Source organism: Rattus rattus, chromosome 8, assembly GCF_011064425.1.
Source record: "Rattus rattus isolate New Zealand chromosome 8, Rrattus_CSIRO_v1, whole genome shotgun sequence".
Classification (NCBI taxonomy): Eukaryota; Metazoa; Chordata; class Mammalia; order Rodentia; family Muridae; genus Rattus; species Rattus rattus.
Window position 1 is genome coordinate 95420458 of NC_046161.1, and position 17480 is coordinate 95437937.

The 17480-nt window shown below is 46.0% G+C and overlaps 1 protein-coding gene across 1 annotated transcript in view; it reads left to right on the forward strand.

Moving 5' to 3' along the window:
* Positions 1-17480, forward strand: part of Acad11 (acyl-CoA dehydrogenase family member 11) — a 65150-nt gene that overhangs the window by 42641 nt on the left and 5029 nt on the right. Inside the window, exons 14-18 of the mRNA XM_032910387.1 lie at positions 7995-8061; positions 8798-8883; positions 9619-9690; positions 10500-10654; positions 17258-17374. Of these exons, the coding sequence (XP_032766278.1) occupies positions 7995-8061; positions 8798-8883; positions 9619-9690; positions 10500-10654; positions 17258-17374 (497 nt within the window). The remainder of the gene's footprint in view (positions 1-7994; positions 8062-8797; positions 8884-9618; positions 9691-10499; positions 10655-17257; positions 17375-17480) is intronic.

Consider the following 17480-nt stretch of genomic DNA (forward strand, 5'->3'; position numbering starts at 1 on the left):
ATTGTTTTGCCAGTGATGAATGTTTAACTAAACTCTATGTTACTGGGCTTCAAGCGGAGCGTTACTTAGATAACCTTAAGACCTTGTTTAGTGTCCATATTACATGTTAATTCATATTTTAATAGGTTTTTTTTTTGGTTCTTTTTTTTTTGAGCTGGGGACCCGAACCCAGGGCCTTCGCGCTTCCCTAGGTAAGCGCTCTACCACTGAGCTAAATCCCCAGCCCCTTTAATGGGTTTTAATGGCATGTTTTTGTAAGCAAAAAAAAAAAAAAAAAAAAAAAAAAAAAAAAAGCTTTTATCAAACTCACCATCAATCGAGTTTCAGTAGAAGTAATATTTTATTGCCTGTATCACCATTGTTTGCTTTAGTATTTCTTGGGGAAATTTAGATTTCTTTTTAGTATCATAAATCACATCACAGAGTAATAATTTTGTAGACTGTGATAAAAATAAACTAATTTTAGAAATTTTGAAGGCTGTAAATAATTTTGTCTGCTAAAGACAGTGTTAGCATGATTCACTTGTAGTCATGACTCCGTCTATGTTGGTGATTAGAAAACTTCTGTATCCCTTCTGTTATAGGCTCAACACAGCATGTTTGAACAGGCCTGCTGGAAACTGACCGAATGTTCTTCCTCACAATCATTACTACCCAAGTCAATGCTCTTAGGCTCCTGCCATTTCGTAGAGGGGCAGCCATATTTACAGGACAGATACAAATGATAGATACTGGCTGGGAGGGTCAGGGACTGGGGGAGTCTGATTTTCCCGGGCATCGCCAAGTTGTGCTGCTTGGGAATGGTTTTCCTGTTATCCCACCAGCGATATGTGCCAGTGCCTGTTTCCCAACACCCTGCCTCTGTGAGGTCCATACATAGACTGTAGTTCCATAGCACTCTACTTTCTATCGTGCCCCTGCTAGCCACACGTGGGATGGTGAATTGTAAGCTCCTGTGATAAGTAAGTTACCTTTGACCTTTAACTGTACGCGGCATTTCATTGTTACCTTTTCCCCTACTTTGACTCGGGGGAGAAGGGGGTTGGTAAAGGTAAATGCTGGAAAAAAATCTCTAATTCTTATCTCTTCTTTCTGCAAACGTGTCCATCTTTACCTCTCTAATGGTTTTAATACTCTAAGGAGACATTAAACATATTTTATTACCTTTATTTTGTAATATAAAATAATTTTATATTGACAAAAAATTGATCTTTTTCTATTACTTTAATTTATAGTTTCCTTTGTTGTTGGGTTTTTTATTTGTGTGTTTCTATCTTTCTCACTGTCTGTTTTATTTTTTTGAGGCAGGGGCTTCATGTAGCCCAGGTGGGCCTTGAACTTAGTTTGTGGTCAAGGATAAAATTGAACTCATGATCCTTCTCCCTCCGTACACCTAGTGCTGGAATTGTAGGCACACAGTAGCATACCCAGACTCATATATAGTTTTAAATTTCAAGATTCCAATCCAAAGATCTATAAATATTATTTTTCATAGTTTTTTGTGGGTTGATTCCTTAAAGTTTCTGAAAACCTCAACTCTAATGTATTTGGAATTCATTTTGATCCATTTACACTGGAATTTAACACTTACTAAATAATCATTACTTAAGTATCAATTATTCTAAAAATAGTTTCGGTGTGTGCCAAGGTCTGCTTTCCCTAATAAAAGTGGCACGAGCTCGGAGAAAACACATTGGATGATTTTCCCCTTAATCATGGGCTTGGATGATAAACTTTTCCAAGTGGAAATTTTATTATAAGAAGTTTCTTAACTCATAATGTTTTTATCCTGATTTGAATCATTAATATTAGAGCTGAAGCCAAATTAAATTTAAATATTTTTTACTTCAGAAAGTCCATGTCGTTAGAAGAAATGGCCTCAAGACCTCCCGGTGGCTGGCTATGCTCTGTGTGGTACCGTGTGTTCACACATGGCTCAGAACACACACACAACATCACGATAATGCTAGCTGCCATCTTTCTTTCCGTAACCATGCGAAGTTAAGAGACTGAGAGCTCGAGCGGATGAGCAAACATCAGGGAGAGAGGACTGTACTCTGACTGCATGCTGGCACTTGAACAGTCTTGCAGTAGAGTCTGTGCTGAGAACAAACACCCTTATCTGGGGCATCTGTTTTCATTCGAAAGGCCTGTGACCCGCAGATATGCTGAGAGGTTCCCTGGACTCTGCATTTCCTACAGCCCATCCCACTTCTGACACTGTGTATCCTGGTCAGTGACTAAAGTGACATAAGAGAGGGGTTCTCTTCTCTAGAAGGGTGTTCCTGCTGCTGCCACCCCTGACACATTCTGCCTGGAGCTTGGGGAAGTTGATGTATTTATGAGGATCTTTGCATCTCTTTTTCTGAATCAGGGAGGTTAACTACAAAATATTTTAAGTTTTATCCGTTGTATATTTGCCCTGACTTCCTCTACTTAACAGTCAGCAAAAAAGGCACGTTAAGTGTTTCATATTTAGAGTCCAAGTAATCCTCCATGTGTTAATGGATAAGGCAAAATTAAAGAATTACTTGCCTGTTGTTTTCCTTCAGAATTCATCTGCAATCTATTGAGGGCTTATAAGACAAAGTGCCTAAGTCCTTTCCGTTCTGAAAGTCATGGCCATAGGAAGCATGGCCAGGGTGAGAGGTGGGAGAGGAGGGTGTACATTCTAAGCAGTGAGAAAGAGGCCTGGGCCAGAGCTCCAGGAGTGGTGGAGACTGTGCCTGGTTGCTTTGCTGACACAGGGTGGCCTTAACCTTCCAGCCTTCCTGTCTCCACCTCCCAAGTGCTGACTACTGGGCTGTACTGCCACTCCCAGCTTTGCTTTACTTACTTTTTACACAGTGTTGGGGTTGAACCTAGAGCTGCCTGCATGCTAGACTACCACGGTACCCCCGAGCCACATCTCCAGCCCAGGTTGCACTTCTGAAGTCTGATTCTGATAAGACTTGTAATGGAAGCGAACCCCAAATCGTGTTAGTGTGCCCTGTTCCTATCTTCAGCTGTGTGCTCACCAAGGAGGTAGCATGTCGCGTGGGGCACATAGACTCGACCTTACAGCTTATGGGCCTCTAGGTACTGACTCTACTGGAAAAATATTATTGAAGAATTCAAAGCGAGCCATTATATTAAAGCACTTTATTCTGTAATCTCTAAGAATGGACGCATGGCTTCATGGGGGCTGGAAAGATTGCTCAGTGGTTAAACCCATACTGCTTTCCCAGAAGCACCACCACGCCAGACAGCCTCCGACCACCCCTCCTCAGGCTCTGAGGGCATCTGCACTGCGCTCTCTGCCCCCACCCCACCCCCCAGACAGGGAAGAGAGAAGGGGGAGAGAGGGTTTTTTAAAAAGCATAACTTCACATGATTACAGAGCCTGGGCAAATAAAGTGAGAAAAATCTCCCAGCTGAGAATTTTCAGATAAGGAATTCTAGCTACAAACCACAATGCCGGAGAGAGTTTGCCATTTAAAACAAAGTCCAGAAATACTAAAGCTCCCATTTCCGGCTGGTTTTGCTGGCCAGCCATCTGTCACTAAGATAAGGCCTGAGCTTATTAGTGTAGAGGGAAGGTTTCTTTCTGTACATGGCCTTAGAGACTCCAATCTATGACCAGATGGCCCTACTGCTCTGGACCCTAGAGCAGACACTGAATGGCAGTGGGAGGAGTAGGGAGGAGTGGGGAGGTAGCAGAGTGAATCACTTAGCCCACGGCTTAGCTTGTAGCCATGAGGCAAACAGGGAAGGAGGTAGGCCTAGGGTCCCATGGCCTTTCCCACATGACTTAGTGACTGGAACTAACCTCTGCCTCCCAATGGCTCTCTTGCATCCTGTCAGTGCTGCCTTGTGCCAGTCCTTTCACACAGGGCCAGGGGAGGACATTTAACATTTAAACTGTGGCATTGGTTGACACAGAGCAAGTGTGCTCAGCTGAACCAAAGCTTTATGCCAACACTAATACAGCAGACTACTTGAGACCTAGCAACATGTTTTATTTAAGTCACTTCGCATTTTCCTCATTTATACTTGAGGAAATGCTTGCCTTTTTCTTTTAATGAAAAACATTCATTGCTTTTTAACATAATAGTTTCCATTTCACTTTATTTGAAACAATTGGATTTAGTAATCAGATTGTGTTGCAAATACCCAGAAGGTTGGAAAAAATGGTTCCATATTTTATTGCACACAAAATGTAGGCAATAAGTCATGTGTTCAGGGAAAATGGGGAAGAAATTTTTTGCATAACGTATTTGTTACCTAATAATAATGTAACATCTCTTTGGCCAGTTTTGCTTTTTAAAGTTCCTGTTTCAGTTAGTTTGAAGACACCTCCCTTTCTAGTCACCCATAGGAGTCACACATGTGCCTCTGTGACTGCACGTTCAGACAGGTGTGGTGGCTGCGGCTATAGAGGCATCAGAGCTGTCATTCAAGTGCCAGCCAAGGTGTGCCATTGATTTGATGCTAGCCTGAGAATGAGGGAGTCACTCAGTTTAGGCTCTCCGCCCTTTTCCCCAAACCCTCCCTTTCAGAGATAAAAGATTTTATGTTTTAAAAATCCACTTAAATACCTCACCAGGCAGAGCACGCAGGTAGGTTTCTGGAGTTACACATACTCACTTGTAAGTGAAGAAAGGCCTCTCCACCAAGAAATGACCCTTCCACTGTCCTGAGTTTTATGTTCAGATTAAAGGAAAATTGGGAAAGGAAAGGAAACCCAGATCTAGTCTCCCTCTTCTAGTCAGATTCTATAATTTGTCTATATGAGGGCAGGCTTTGCTTTTCTTTCACCATTTTGAGGGCGGTGTTGAAGAGTCTCACCATGTAGCCCATCCTGCTCTGATTCTCTGCGTGCTCCCACCTCAGCACCCCAAGTGCTGGGATTGCAGGCATGCGGAACCACACGCTGCTTAGTTATGCTAATAAGTTTTTTTAAAGTTCTTCTTGTCTGGCTGAAATGGTAACAAATAAGAGATCTCCCCGCCTGCTCACCCCTATCCCGCCACATGGCAGCGTGTGCCCTGGAGGAGAGAGGTGGCAACTTTCTGATTTCCACTCTGGTTCAAGGTGGCCCAAGTTCTCCCCACTCCCCATCTACACCATCAAGATGGTATCATGACGCCATTTGGCTGCTCCTATTGTAGCTCTCTGCATTTTAATATTTAATGTTAAGTAAATTTATATCTATTAAATAAACAAACAACTCAATAAGTTGGAATAAATAATTCCAATATAAAAGTGTCTAACTTTTGGGCTGCGTTTGGTAGTGCATGTCTTTAATCCCAGCACTCGGGAGGCAGAGGCAGGCAGATCTCTGTGAGTTCGAAGCCACCCTGGTCTACAGAGAGAGTTCTTGGCCATCCAGAGCTATAGCCACAGAGAAACTTTAAATGCAGTTTAGGGTTCTGATTCCTCACGCTCTCCTCAAGCTCTCTTCCGTAGTGGAAGGTCCTGAATTCTTTCACCTCTTTTTCTACCCTTTAGCTCCTCCTTCCTTTGTCACCATACAGCTTCTTCCTGCATGGCCCAGGTCACTCGCACTGCCTTCTCTCCTGTGACCGCACTTACAGTTGACCCAGGGTGACCCTGAACTTTGAAAACCAGCACTTAGCACTCACTCTGTGGTGAGGAGTGTTCCATGTTTTCTGAGTATCCTGCTGGATTCCTTGAGCCTCTATAGCGGTGCAATGTAAACCATCTGGCTGTTCCAAAGAGACTTTCTACTGTTGAGGTCGGTACCTCAGCTTCCTGACACTTAAAACTATCCCACAGTATGGTTTGTTGGGGTCATGGTTCACGTGTACACTAGATATTTTCCAGTTTCTAATTGCTATTTTCTAATGGAATCATTTGCTTTTATAAGCTCCCACTCTTGCACATGCTCCTTTAATTCTGCAGACTGGCTTTTTTTTTCTTCCAGAGACCTCCATGGACATCAATGATTCTTTTCCACTCTGATTGTTTTATAGGCACATTTCAGTGTGACTATCCTAGGATTTACATGTATCACCTCACTGAGATATACTATTTTTGAATATTTTGGCTTTCTTTATTTGTTCCTTTAGTTTGCTTGATTAGATTCTTAACTCTTTGAGGAAAAGGTACATACTAGGTAAATTCTCAACTCTTACTCATTGGTGTGTATGCTTATTCTAGTCTCACAAAGGTGGATAGTTTATCTAGGTATAGAATTCTGGTCATGATCTTCTTTTTATCCAGCATCCCTTGCAGTTTGTAAAAAGGATCTCAAGGATACACCCTCCTTCCTCTTGGGTGCCTTCTTTTATTCCCTCTGAAATCTTTTAAGGTTTTCACTTTGTTACTGATATTTTAAAATATTCTATTTATTCTAATGAGAAAAGGAGGCTAAGTTAAAGTTTCTTCTGTTACTGGCATTGAATTATTTCCCAGGTACATTTCTTTCCTGTGTAGTACTCCATAAGAAGGTTCTCAGTGGGGCAGCTCTCAGATCCCTTCCAGTCAGCTGATGGGATGCTGGGCTGATGGGATGCTGGGCTGATGGGATGCTGGCTTTGACTCCAGCCTCCTAGTGTCAAAATGACATCATTTGATTTCTGTGCTGTGAACTTTAGTACATTCCTCCTCCCAGCTGTTATTCTAATGAGAATGAAGATTGCTTCATTTTCCTTCTTACATCCTTGGCTACTTTCACAACTTTCCTAGCCCTGTCCCTCTGCAGGATCTTGTGCAGATCTAGACACCTGTTTCTCTATCCATTTCCCTGATCCTCTTATTCTCACCCATTCCCCAGATATTATTGGAATCTCATTTTTCAGTAGCCACCAACACCCCAATCCTGCTTTACCTCCTCCATTTCCTTTTCTCTACAGTTTTGCCTTCACTATATTTTTACATCTTTATTTCAGTGAAAATCCCAATGGGGTTGGGAAGCAGACACCATTCTACCATTTTGAATCCTCCCAGAATGGTTTTGGAAAAGCTTTCAGCTCAGTTTTTTTTTTTTTGGTTCTTTTTTTCGGAGCTGGGGACCGAACCCAGGGCCTTGCGCTTCCTAGGCAAGCGCTCTACCACTGAGCTAAATCCCCAACCCCTCAGCTCAGTTTTCATTTGTGGACTGTTTCCGTGTATAGTCTCCTGTTTCCCGATGTCTCCTCAGTCAGGTTGAAGCCTGCAAGAGCTACAGAGTCGTACCCATTTCACCCTGCTGCTTCTCGAGAGCCACAGACTGTGGCCTTTCTTCAGATGAAAGTGCTGCTGTGAAAAGCAGACTGCCTCTTTCTGAAGACCCATGCCTTTCTCTCTTCTCTCTGGTAGAGACCGTGTGTGTGTGTGTGTGTGTGTGTGTGTGTGTGTGTGTGTGTGTGTGTGTGTGTGTGTGTGATATTGCAGTGCATTGTATGGCAGTCAGAAACAAGCTACTTGCAGGAGTCAGTTTGTCAGTCTTGGCTGCACCTTTACCCTCTGAGTCATCTCATTGGCCCTTCAGTGTGTTTTTTGCAAGGTCCTAAAGAGGAATTCTCACAGACCTTAAAAATGTGATTAAAAAAAAAAATAAGACTCAAATCAGAATAGCTTTGTTATCTAATTTTCACCCTTAATAAACCAATAAATAGCCCTACCATCTAAAGATGGTATCAGAACCTGTAAGGTGCTACTTCAGACATATAAAACGGTACAGCCTTTGCAGCGAGGCTACTGCTTACAGTGCCATGAATGAGGCATGGTCACTTTTGCCTCAGGCATCCAGCTGCCTCACGTTTCTTTAGCATCTGGTCATTTTGGCATAGCAGCTTTTCATCAATGGAGTGCAATCTTGTCCTTGCCTAATCCTTTCTCTTGAATGGTGTACAGCATGTACAAAATGTTGTTGTTTTAATGAATGAAGTCATTTCCTCCTTTTTTTTTTTTTTGACTAGAAATAAACATGGAGGGCACAGAAACTTCAGAGTGGAATGTAACATGAGAGCTTCCCTTTGTTCTCTCTGCCCCTTTTCTCCCATCCACAGGAGCTGGGAATCCCAAGTGCAAAATCGCAGTTGTCTTGGGAAGAACGGAGTCTCCCTCTGTATCCAGGTAATAAAGCGCTGCTGACGGAGATGAACACAGAAGAATGAGCCAGGCTGTCCTTCTCTCCACTCCCTCACTTAAAAAGCACCACGTGGGCATCCTACCATACCTAAGACACGCTAATGACTAGCCTATGTCTGTATCCCAAGAGCTCTGCTGTCAAAATTCACTAGGGAACTATTTGGGGAGAGAGGGATTAGAGAGGAGCTGCTGAGGTTGGCGCAGGCCTGTAACCTCAGTCCTCAGAGGCAATGGAGGCGGAAGGATCAGAGTCCAGTCCAGCCTGCTCCACGCAGCAACTGTCAGGCCAGCCTGTGTTGTGTAGTGAGACAATAAAGGGGGGTTGGGGGAGAGGATGAAGTGTTTATGAATCTTGAAAGATGTTTGGATAAAATGATTAGAAATTAAACTCTTCAGTGTTCAGTGGGTGTCGGGTTCAGGGCCCTGGTTCAGTCATCGGTACTGTAGAAGAGAATAAATGTTCAGAGCTGACTGAGTGAAAGGCAGGTGTGTGTGTTACAGGCGATTGTCTTCAGATGCTCAGTTCGGATGGAGTTGTCATCTATCATTGTTGAGTAGTGAGCGGCCTCAGGTTTCAGTCACCCTCGAGCTGTTGCTTCTGGTCCCGAGCACAGTCTGTACCCACCCAGGCTAAGTGTGGCTTTAACACACTCACTATTCCCGTCGTCCTCGATCACCTGACCTCACAGAGCTGAAGATCCAATGTTTTTCTTTTGTGCAGACACAAAGTGCACAGCATGATCCTTGTGCCGATGGACACCCCTGGAGTAGAGTTAATAAGGCCTTTGTCGGTGTTCGGCTACATGGGTAAGTGCTCAGTACCGAGTCCACGCATCCCATGCAGGAAGACAGAGTCTGCGGAAACACGGAAAGGAGCCAGCAGCACTGTGTGCATAACACGCACCCTTAGAGACCCCTTGGCCCCGTCAGCTCTTTAGTTTGCCAGGGAAGGTCCAGACAGAGCAGATAAGGAGAGGGTGGCAGCCCAGCTTCCTGCCTCCGTGTTTACACCATGGAAAGGGCAGCTTGTCCTCAGAGAACAGTACCGACCGGCGGGCTTCTCTGCATGTGTGTTTGTATACTCCGAAAGGAAGCTTCCACTGTGGGGGGAAAAGAGTCAACATTTAAAACCTTGGAAGTGAGTGAGGCACTGGAGTTTCTTAGTTTCTCATTCTGGAAATGAATGCCTGATGATACCATGGGTCTGCTCAGGGGACAAATGAAACGGGTGGTAAATCAAATTGACATCATCCGTGACGCACACTCGGGACCTGGTCCTCCGTTTCCATTAGTCTGCAACTTCAGATGACAGATTTAAAAGGCTCCATAGAGTTCCTGAGACCTCTTCTGACGATGCCAGCAGTTGAATTTGCTGCAACACTGGGTGCCATGAACTGTGGGCTGGGTTCTGCCCTGGAATGTCCACGGTATCTTTGAAATGTTCCTTTCACTGAATAATTACACTTTATAGCAGAGTCACTGTCTATGACTTCTTGGCTCAACTCATTTTGCATTATAAAATTGTTACTTTCTGTTGTACAGACAATGTGCATGGTGGACACTGGGAGGTCCATTTTAATCACGTACGCGTTCCCACCAGCAATTTAATATTGGGTGAGTATTACCACCCTAGTCCCAGATCTGCATCTGAAAAAGATACAGCCTCAATTTGGACACTTCCCACCTTCTTCCAGTTATCAAGGAAAATGTTCCTTTTGCATACTTTCTTATTTGGGATGATGCGGGTTTATTTGAATGTTTAATGACAGTTTTATATTTTATATCAGCCGAAACATAGCTGAATACAAACATTGTCTAATTCAGAACCACATGCTGAAGGCTCCTTAGTGGTTTTAAGAAAATGTTGATACTTTCTTTGAATTTAGATCCAAGACAGAATAAAATTTAAAATGTCCATTACATGCCTGGGATGACGCCATCTTTCCATTCACTGGAAACCTCCCCAACCTTCAAAGAGTGTTCTTGTTTCTCACCACCCCCAACACACACACACCCCAACACACACACACACACACACACACACACACACACACACACACACACACTGGCCCTGGAATTACCATGGAGGACAGTGACCCTCCCTTGCCTCTCCTTGTCTGTCTGTGTCACCGTAACCACGTCTGTTATTTCTGGACTCTGGATTCCTAAGGCAGGGACAGCATCTCCACCTTTGTAGCTGTGTAGCACTTCTCAAGCAGCCGATACGTGACTCAAGAGACGTCCTTACATTAGATTGGAATCCAGATTCCCCTCCATCTTAGTGAACGAACTCCTCCCACACCAGAAGACAGTCAGTTTGTACTGAGGGCGGCTCAGATTTTTTTTTTTTTTTTTTTTTTGCCTTTTATGTAGATAAAAGGGACTGGATAGGACGTTTTCCTGTTCTGTTTGCTTTCTCACAGGTGAAGGCAGGGGCTTTGAAATTTCCCAAGGCCGCCTTGGACCCGGAAGAATCCACCACTGTATGAGATCCGTGGGCTTGGCAGAACGCATTCTGCAGATCATGTGTGACCGGGCAGTGCAGAGGGAGGCCTTTGGGAAGAAGCTCTATGAGCATGTAAGGAGAATCACATCCTTGAACCTGCTGTACCCCTGAGCTCTGCTCACCTTAGTGAGAGGAGCATCCATGCTGGAGAGGGTTCCAGCGTGGGCGTGGGCTTCTCTGCTGTGGGCCTGGGCCTGTCCTGGCTGAGAAGCTGCATTTCCCCCGTAAAAGATAAGCCGGGTCCCAGGCTTCAACACCCAGCACACAGCGTGAGGATGACCTCAGCCCTCTCAGACTCATGCTGTCTAGAGCCTGCCCGGGACATCACAGCTCACTGAGGACTTGGGATTGTCATAGAAAAAGAATGTGCCTTGCCCTTGGGGTTTCTAGAAGAGATTAGAACAGTTAAGTGTAAACATAGGGAAACAGTGAGTAACTCAGACAAAGAAGGAATATTCTATTTTAGATTTTTGTTTAAATGGAACGGGCTGATTCTGATGGAGTAATGTAGAAATGGGGCCAGCATTTGGTGAGGGGTACATTGGTTCCTTACAGTACATGATTTTTGAATTTTAATTTATATAAATTGTATACGATTGAGTCTGTTAGTTACAACCCACTATAAACACAGTGACAAATAGGCAGTAAAATTAGATCATGTGTGTCTGCAGAGGGAAGAGGCATGGCTGCAGACTCTAGAGAACCTTCTAGAAGAAGGGAGATAGCCAAGTCACAACCCACAGGCCCTCCTACTGTTTAATAAAGCAAGAAAGCTCAGTGTTGAGTATTAATCTCACCTGTGTTCACGTGCGGGCATCAGGCCTGTGTTGACTGAGTACTGTGTTTGCCGCACAGCTGTAAGCTTTTGTGTGAGCCTCCCCCACCCTACCACCTGCTCCCCACTCCTGCACCCCACGCCATTCAGCTATGACTCAGAATGTTTCACAGCGGCTTCTTGCTTAGGTTTGGTTGTTTGTCTTGTTGGTTGGTTTATTGCTCTTCTGAGACAGAGTCTTTCCAAGGCCTGGTGCCCTGGAACCCACAGCTACACACCTGCATCTGCCTCCCAAGTGGGCGTGGAAGGTGTGCACAGCCAGCCCAGCTTCCACTGAGGCGTGTATGGGCTGCTGTGTCTTGTGAGGTAGCCCATCTTCAGTGCAGGCTCTGAGAGCAGTGTGGGTGCAGACAAATACGAATATTAACGATAGCAGCGTTGTAGCACAGGAGGCTGGGAAGAGGGGTCAGCAAAACACAATACCTGCGAGTGTCTGAGCTCACGCAACAGTAACATGGTTTGTTTATAATGTCCTTTTAAAGAAGAACGCAGCCAAAATGGTGATGCCATACAGTTTGTGGGGAAGCCTGTGGTTGAGGAGCTCCTTGGGAAGATGTGGGGTCATGATGGATGTAGCCTTACTGCTGCCAGATAGGGACTAGCTCATGGTCATGATCTCTTCCCCACATCTTTGCAAGCTTGTCGTATGAGCCCTGGAGCACGTGTTGGGGAGGACGTGTTGGGGGTCCAGCAGCATCCTGAGCTTAAGGTTCAGCCCAGGTGCTTCCGAGTGGTGTTTGGTTTGGTTGGGTTTGTTGTGGTTGCTGTTGTCGGTTTGTTTTCTTTTGTTTGGGGGAGGTTGTTTTGTTTTTGTTTAGTTTTTTTATGAGGCAGGGTTTCTCTATAATCCTGAATGTCCTGGAACTCGAGCTGTAGACCAGGCTGGCCTCGAACCCAGGGACCTGCTGCTCGCATCAGCCTCTGCCTCCTGAGTGCTGGGATTAAAGGCCTGCACCCCACACCTGACTTGAGTGCTGTTTTAATGCTGCACCAGGGAGGATGTCTCTCCTGCCCTTTAATATATCCTGCTACACCAGCAAGGGCTCGAAACCCGCGTGTCTCTTTCTGCTGGAAGCGTCTCACATCTGGCTTGAATTAATTGAGTTGGCAGAAGCAAAAAGAGAGCGAGTAGGCGTGTCACAAACAAGAATGTGCTCCAGCTCTTCTTTTCCTTTTCACAATTTGTAAAAATGACACTTTATTTCCTTCCATGCGGAGCCTCCTTCCAGCTGCCTTCTAAATCATTCCAGCTCTAAACTGGAATTCCATCTCAGTCAGTACGCTTGACTGTTTCCTGGAGTTTCCAGTTTTCACCCTCAGTGCTTTTCAGCAAGTCTGGGGTCTGAGGAGACTCGTCTGGGAACTCGATCCTTCGTTCTAAAAACTAAGAAGGGAAAACATTTCAGTCCGTTCATGAAGTTGTGGTTTCCCTGGTTTTCATTCATCACCGCGGCAGCTGGGAATGCACTCCGAGCCTGTTCCCACCTGCTGGGCCGTCCTGACCTGAGTGCTGGGCCCGCACAGCACTCAGGCCGATCCTGTGGCTGCGTTCTTGAAAAGTAAAAGGAAGCAGATGAAGCCCATTCAAGACATGTGCTCAACTGCCCCAGTCTGTGTGAGCAGTGAGCTCAGCACAACACAGGACGGTGAGGCGGTTCCCGCTTTAGGACGGAGTGCACATTTTACACTTCACAGTACACTCACGTTCTTACTGGACGTGCTTCAGACCTTAGAAGCCACACGTGCGTGAAGAAAGACGATGGAGTGCAAGATGGCCCTGGGGGCGTCACATGGCTTGAGTCAAGCGCTGGAATTTGCTGGTCAGGCTTAGCAAGCACCATGAGCAATAGTAAAATTGGGAACCCCAAAATCCATTTTGATCACCTGGGTTGGGTTACGAATGCCCTGCTGCATCTGGGATTTATGGCCCGTGAACCCATAACCCATGCACTTCCCTCCTCCGTTCTAAGCTCTGACAACTGAAGGAAACTCAGGATTTTCACAGAGATAGGTGAGAAGCAAGTACTCCTTTTTACCGTTCTGTCTTGAGGTAAGTATAGCCACATCTACAGCCATAGGAGATAATGCCAAGAGGTCCCTTCTACCCCATTCTCCTCAGTGGGGGCAGCTTGAAAAGCTACAGAAGCACATCAGAATGACGCTGATGCTGTCACGGAATCCACTCAGCTACCAACTTTCCATCACCACGAGCTCATTCATGCTGTCCCTCTGTGACCCAAACTCACCTCACTCTCAGCTCCATCTCTCCACTGGCTCCCAGCAACCATAGTCTGCTCTGTTCAAAGTAATTTTTCATTCCAGACATGGAATTATATGGTATGTAAGTAAGCCTCGGGGATTGGCTGTTTTCCTCAGTCGTGGTTCTTTGGAGAAGCACCAAGCTGTGTGAATCAGTAGCTGGTTCTTTGTCCTGCTAAGCAGCACCTCTTAGTGTAGAGGCCCCGCAGGTGAGCTGTGCGTCTGCGAGGGACCCTTTCTTGTTTATGGTGTCATGGCTCTGGTTGTTAGAAAGCTGGTATACCCACTTGCTTTAGGTGTTCCCGTGAATACTAACCTACCATTTATCTGAGAGAAATGCTCAGGGGAACGACCATTGTATCCAGCTCACAAGCTGCGTATCAGTGGTCCAGTGTCTGTGCACTCCGCCACATGTGACGATGTCGCCGGTTTCCTTCTTTGGGCATTCTGGTTGGTTTGTAGTGATCCACATGACTCTAGCGGGACATCTCATCATATTCTTCCCTTGGGCTTCTGTCTGCTGTCCACTGTCTACCTGGATAACTTGGTGTTTTCTACTGAGAGGTTTTTACATTCTGGGCACTTTATCAGCTCTGTGGTTCTCAAGTATTGTTTTATCCCATTCGATTTTAGTGAACTCTCACTCGTCCTGTTGTCCTGGCCCATGTCTGGGCATCAGTCTGGGGGCCTTTGCTTTGTCCCCACTGCTCTGGAGCACAGCGCAGTGTAGTCTTGTTCTGAGGGATGGCTCCTCAGACTCCTGCTTTTGTCTGTTCATCTGCCCCGACACTTGTGGGAGAGGGCGCCCTTCCTCTGTTTAAATGCTCTTGTGCCTCTGCAGTCTGCCGGGCCGTGTTCGTGGGGTTCTGCTTCTGCCCTGTGAGCTCTCCTGAGTCGTTCTCTTCCAGCCCCTCACATTCTTATACAACTCCTCTCAAAGAAAGCTAGACTGGATCCTCTCACTTTTCTCTTCTCTTAAACAGTTCAGCTACTCCAGGCTCAGCTACTCCAGGCATTTGCTTTTCCACAGTTTTGCTCGGAAGACTGCTTTACGTGACTCTGATTATGTTTGCATGACACATCTTTTTCCTTTTTTGTTTTTGTCAGTTTTGCTATGTCATATCTCACGAATGTCTCTTTAAGACATGAGCAGACTTAGCAATGGCAAACAAATATATCAAAGGAGGATCAAAAGCACCAAGCATTAGAAAAATGCAGGCTGGATCCGCAGTGAGATATCTCTGACTGAGGATTATTCCTAGCAGTACCCAGTGCTTGGGAAACACCCAGGACTGTCATAGTCAGCTGCTGTAAATACCACATGGGATAGCCACTCAAGCCAACTATGTCTCACAAATGTTAGCCAGTGGCAAACAAGTCCACTTCTAGTGTCTGCTTAAAAAATGACACAAAACAACAACAACAACAACAACAAATGAAGAACATGCCCTCATACCAAACAAAGGCTGTATAGAAATGTGCGCTGAGGCTTCATGGATCAGAAGTCGGTGTGGCTCGATGTCCCTCTGCAGGTGACTGGGTAACAGCAGACCGTGCTCCTCCCCAGAATGGAGTCATTCTCAGCAGCTAGCATCGCTGACTGTTAGTGAGCAGAAAGACGTGGGCAGAAGTCAAAGCATGACACTGGGTAAAAAAAGCTGAAGACGCCATTCTGCATCGAATACATGCTAGAGAATCTCTTGGCACAGCACCCCAGAAAAGGCACGGCTGTGGGGTGATCTCTCCAATCAGGCTTTGAAGTGAGGGGTGTGACACCAGAAGCCTGCAGCTCTGGGGTGGTTTGGAGGAGATGGAACTGTTCTGTGTCCCAATGTGTGTGTGTGTGTGTGTGTGTGTGTGTGTGTGTGTGTGTGTGTGTGTGTGTGTGTGTGTGAGAGAGAGAGAGAGAGAGAGACAGAGACAGAGACACACAGAGAGACACAGAGAGAGACAGAGAGGAGAGAGAGGAGAGAGAAAGAGAAACTCTTAGAACATCCTCTAAGGGGTTTCTGTGTGTATGTTCGTTTGTCTGTTATGGGTTTGGGTGTTTGCCTGCATGTGTACCGGAATAAGAGAGCATCTGATCCCTTGGAACTGGAGCTACAATTGTGAGCTGCTATGTGGGTGCTTGGAACTGTACCCAGGTCCTCTGGAAAAGCAGCCCGTGCTCTTAGCCACCCCACCAGGCTCTCTCTCCGGTCTTGGTTGTTTTGTTTTATTAAAAGGAGATCTCCTGTAGCCCAGTCTAACCTCTCCTGATTCCTCTGTCTCTCCTTCCTAGTGCCGGTGTTACAGGCACGAGGCACTTACTTCTCTAAGCATGGGAAAGGTCTTTTTAAATAAAACACCTCAGTAAAGGGCTGCTGGGTCATCTGAAATGGTGCTGGGAATAATCTAGTCTGACTGGAACCAGTCCCTCCATTGTCCTTACATGGACTGGTAGTCACGTGGGCCCCAAGTGTGGCACTAAGACAGTGGCTCAGGTCAGCCACCTTAACATCAGACATAAAGATATTCAAAATAAGAGGCCTGCCAGCCACCATGCTACACATGGGGGAAAGACATCCAGAGACCTACTCTCTTTGTGGCCTGCCCACAGCGGGAGCCACTTCACTGTGCAAGTCTGTAGGAGAGATGGGAGAGAGAGAAGCAGGATGGCTTGAGCACTGTGAGTCGAGGCAGAACCGGCAAGGGCTGCGGGCCATGTCTGGTTCATGGTCTGTGTCAGTGCCCTGGCTAGCTCACCCAGGGCTGCAGCAGCAAGGTAAGCAGAGCCGGCTTACCCAAAGGTGAGCTAGCCAGTGCAGTGCTGGAGCGCTCGCTGTGGTGGTGTGGGTGCAGGAGAGCTGCCAGGCTGACAGCTTACTTACCACCCAGGCCCACCCCAGCATGTTCCCATCTTTGAACTGCTGGAGCACTAGAAGCAGCCAGTTCTGAGGAGCCTAAGCTGCAGGGTCTCCACGACTCAAGGCAGCCATAGCCCAAGGAGTCCAGATGAGGGTCCAGAACTGAGAGAGTAGCAGAAGCCAGGGACCTCGAACCAGAGCACTGCCTTACTGCAGTGGACATTTACAAGTACAGACGTATGGACATGAGGGTGTGCTCTGTGATACACTCCAGCTTCCACGGTGAGATGTTTGTTTGTTTGTTTGTTTTACTGTTATTATTTTTATCATTTTCTTCTCTTTTATTAGGGAGGTTGCAGGGGTCAGTAGGGATGGGGAGATGAGTAGGATTGGGGTGCATGATGTGAAAATCACAAAGAATCAGTAAAACATTTTAAAGAAGATATCCAGAATAGGCACCTGCCACCATGCATGGCAGACACACACACACACACACACACACACACACACACACACACACGAATTTTAAAACATCCAAAATAGCTGATTTTTTTTCTGAGTGACTTCTGAGTGACTAACGCTTCTACAATCTTCCTCTTATAACTGTGCTATTCCGCAGGTTTCTAGCTAGGACTCTAACTCAAAAATATATGCAGCCAGGCTTGTGAACTCGCATTGAACTGGAAAAGGTTTATCAACCAAGATCCCACTGATCCTTCCCTCGATCCCCTACAGGAAGTCGTGGCTCACTGGATTGCTAAAAGCCGTATCGCCATTGAGGAGATCCGCTTACTGACCTTGAAAGCCGCTCACAGCATAGATACTCTGGGCAGTGCCGCAGCCAGGAAGGAGGTGAGCTACCCATCCAACTCCAACCCCTGCATCTCCAGCCTCAGTCTTCTCTGCCCTCTCCCACTGCTGGCTACTTCAGGATTCATGCCCCCCAGGATGGCACTAA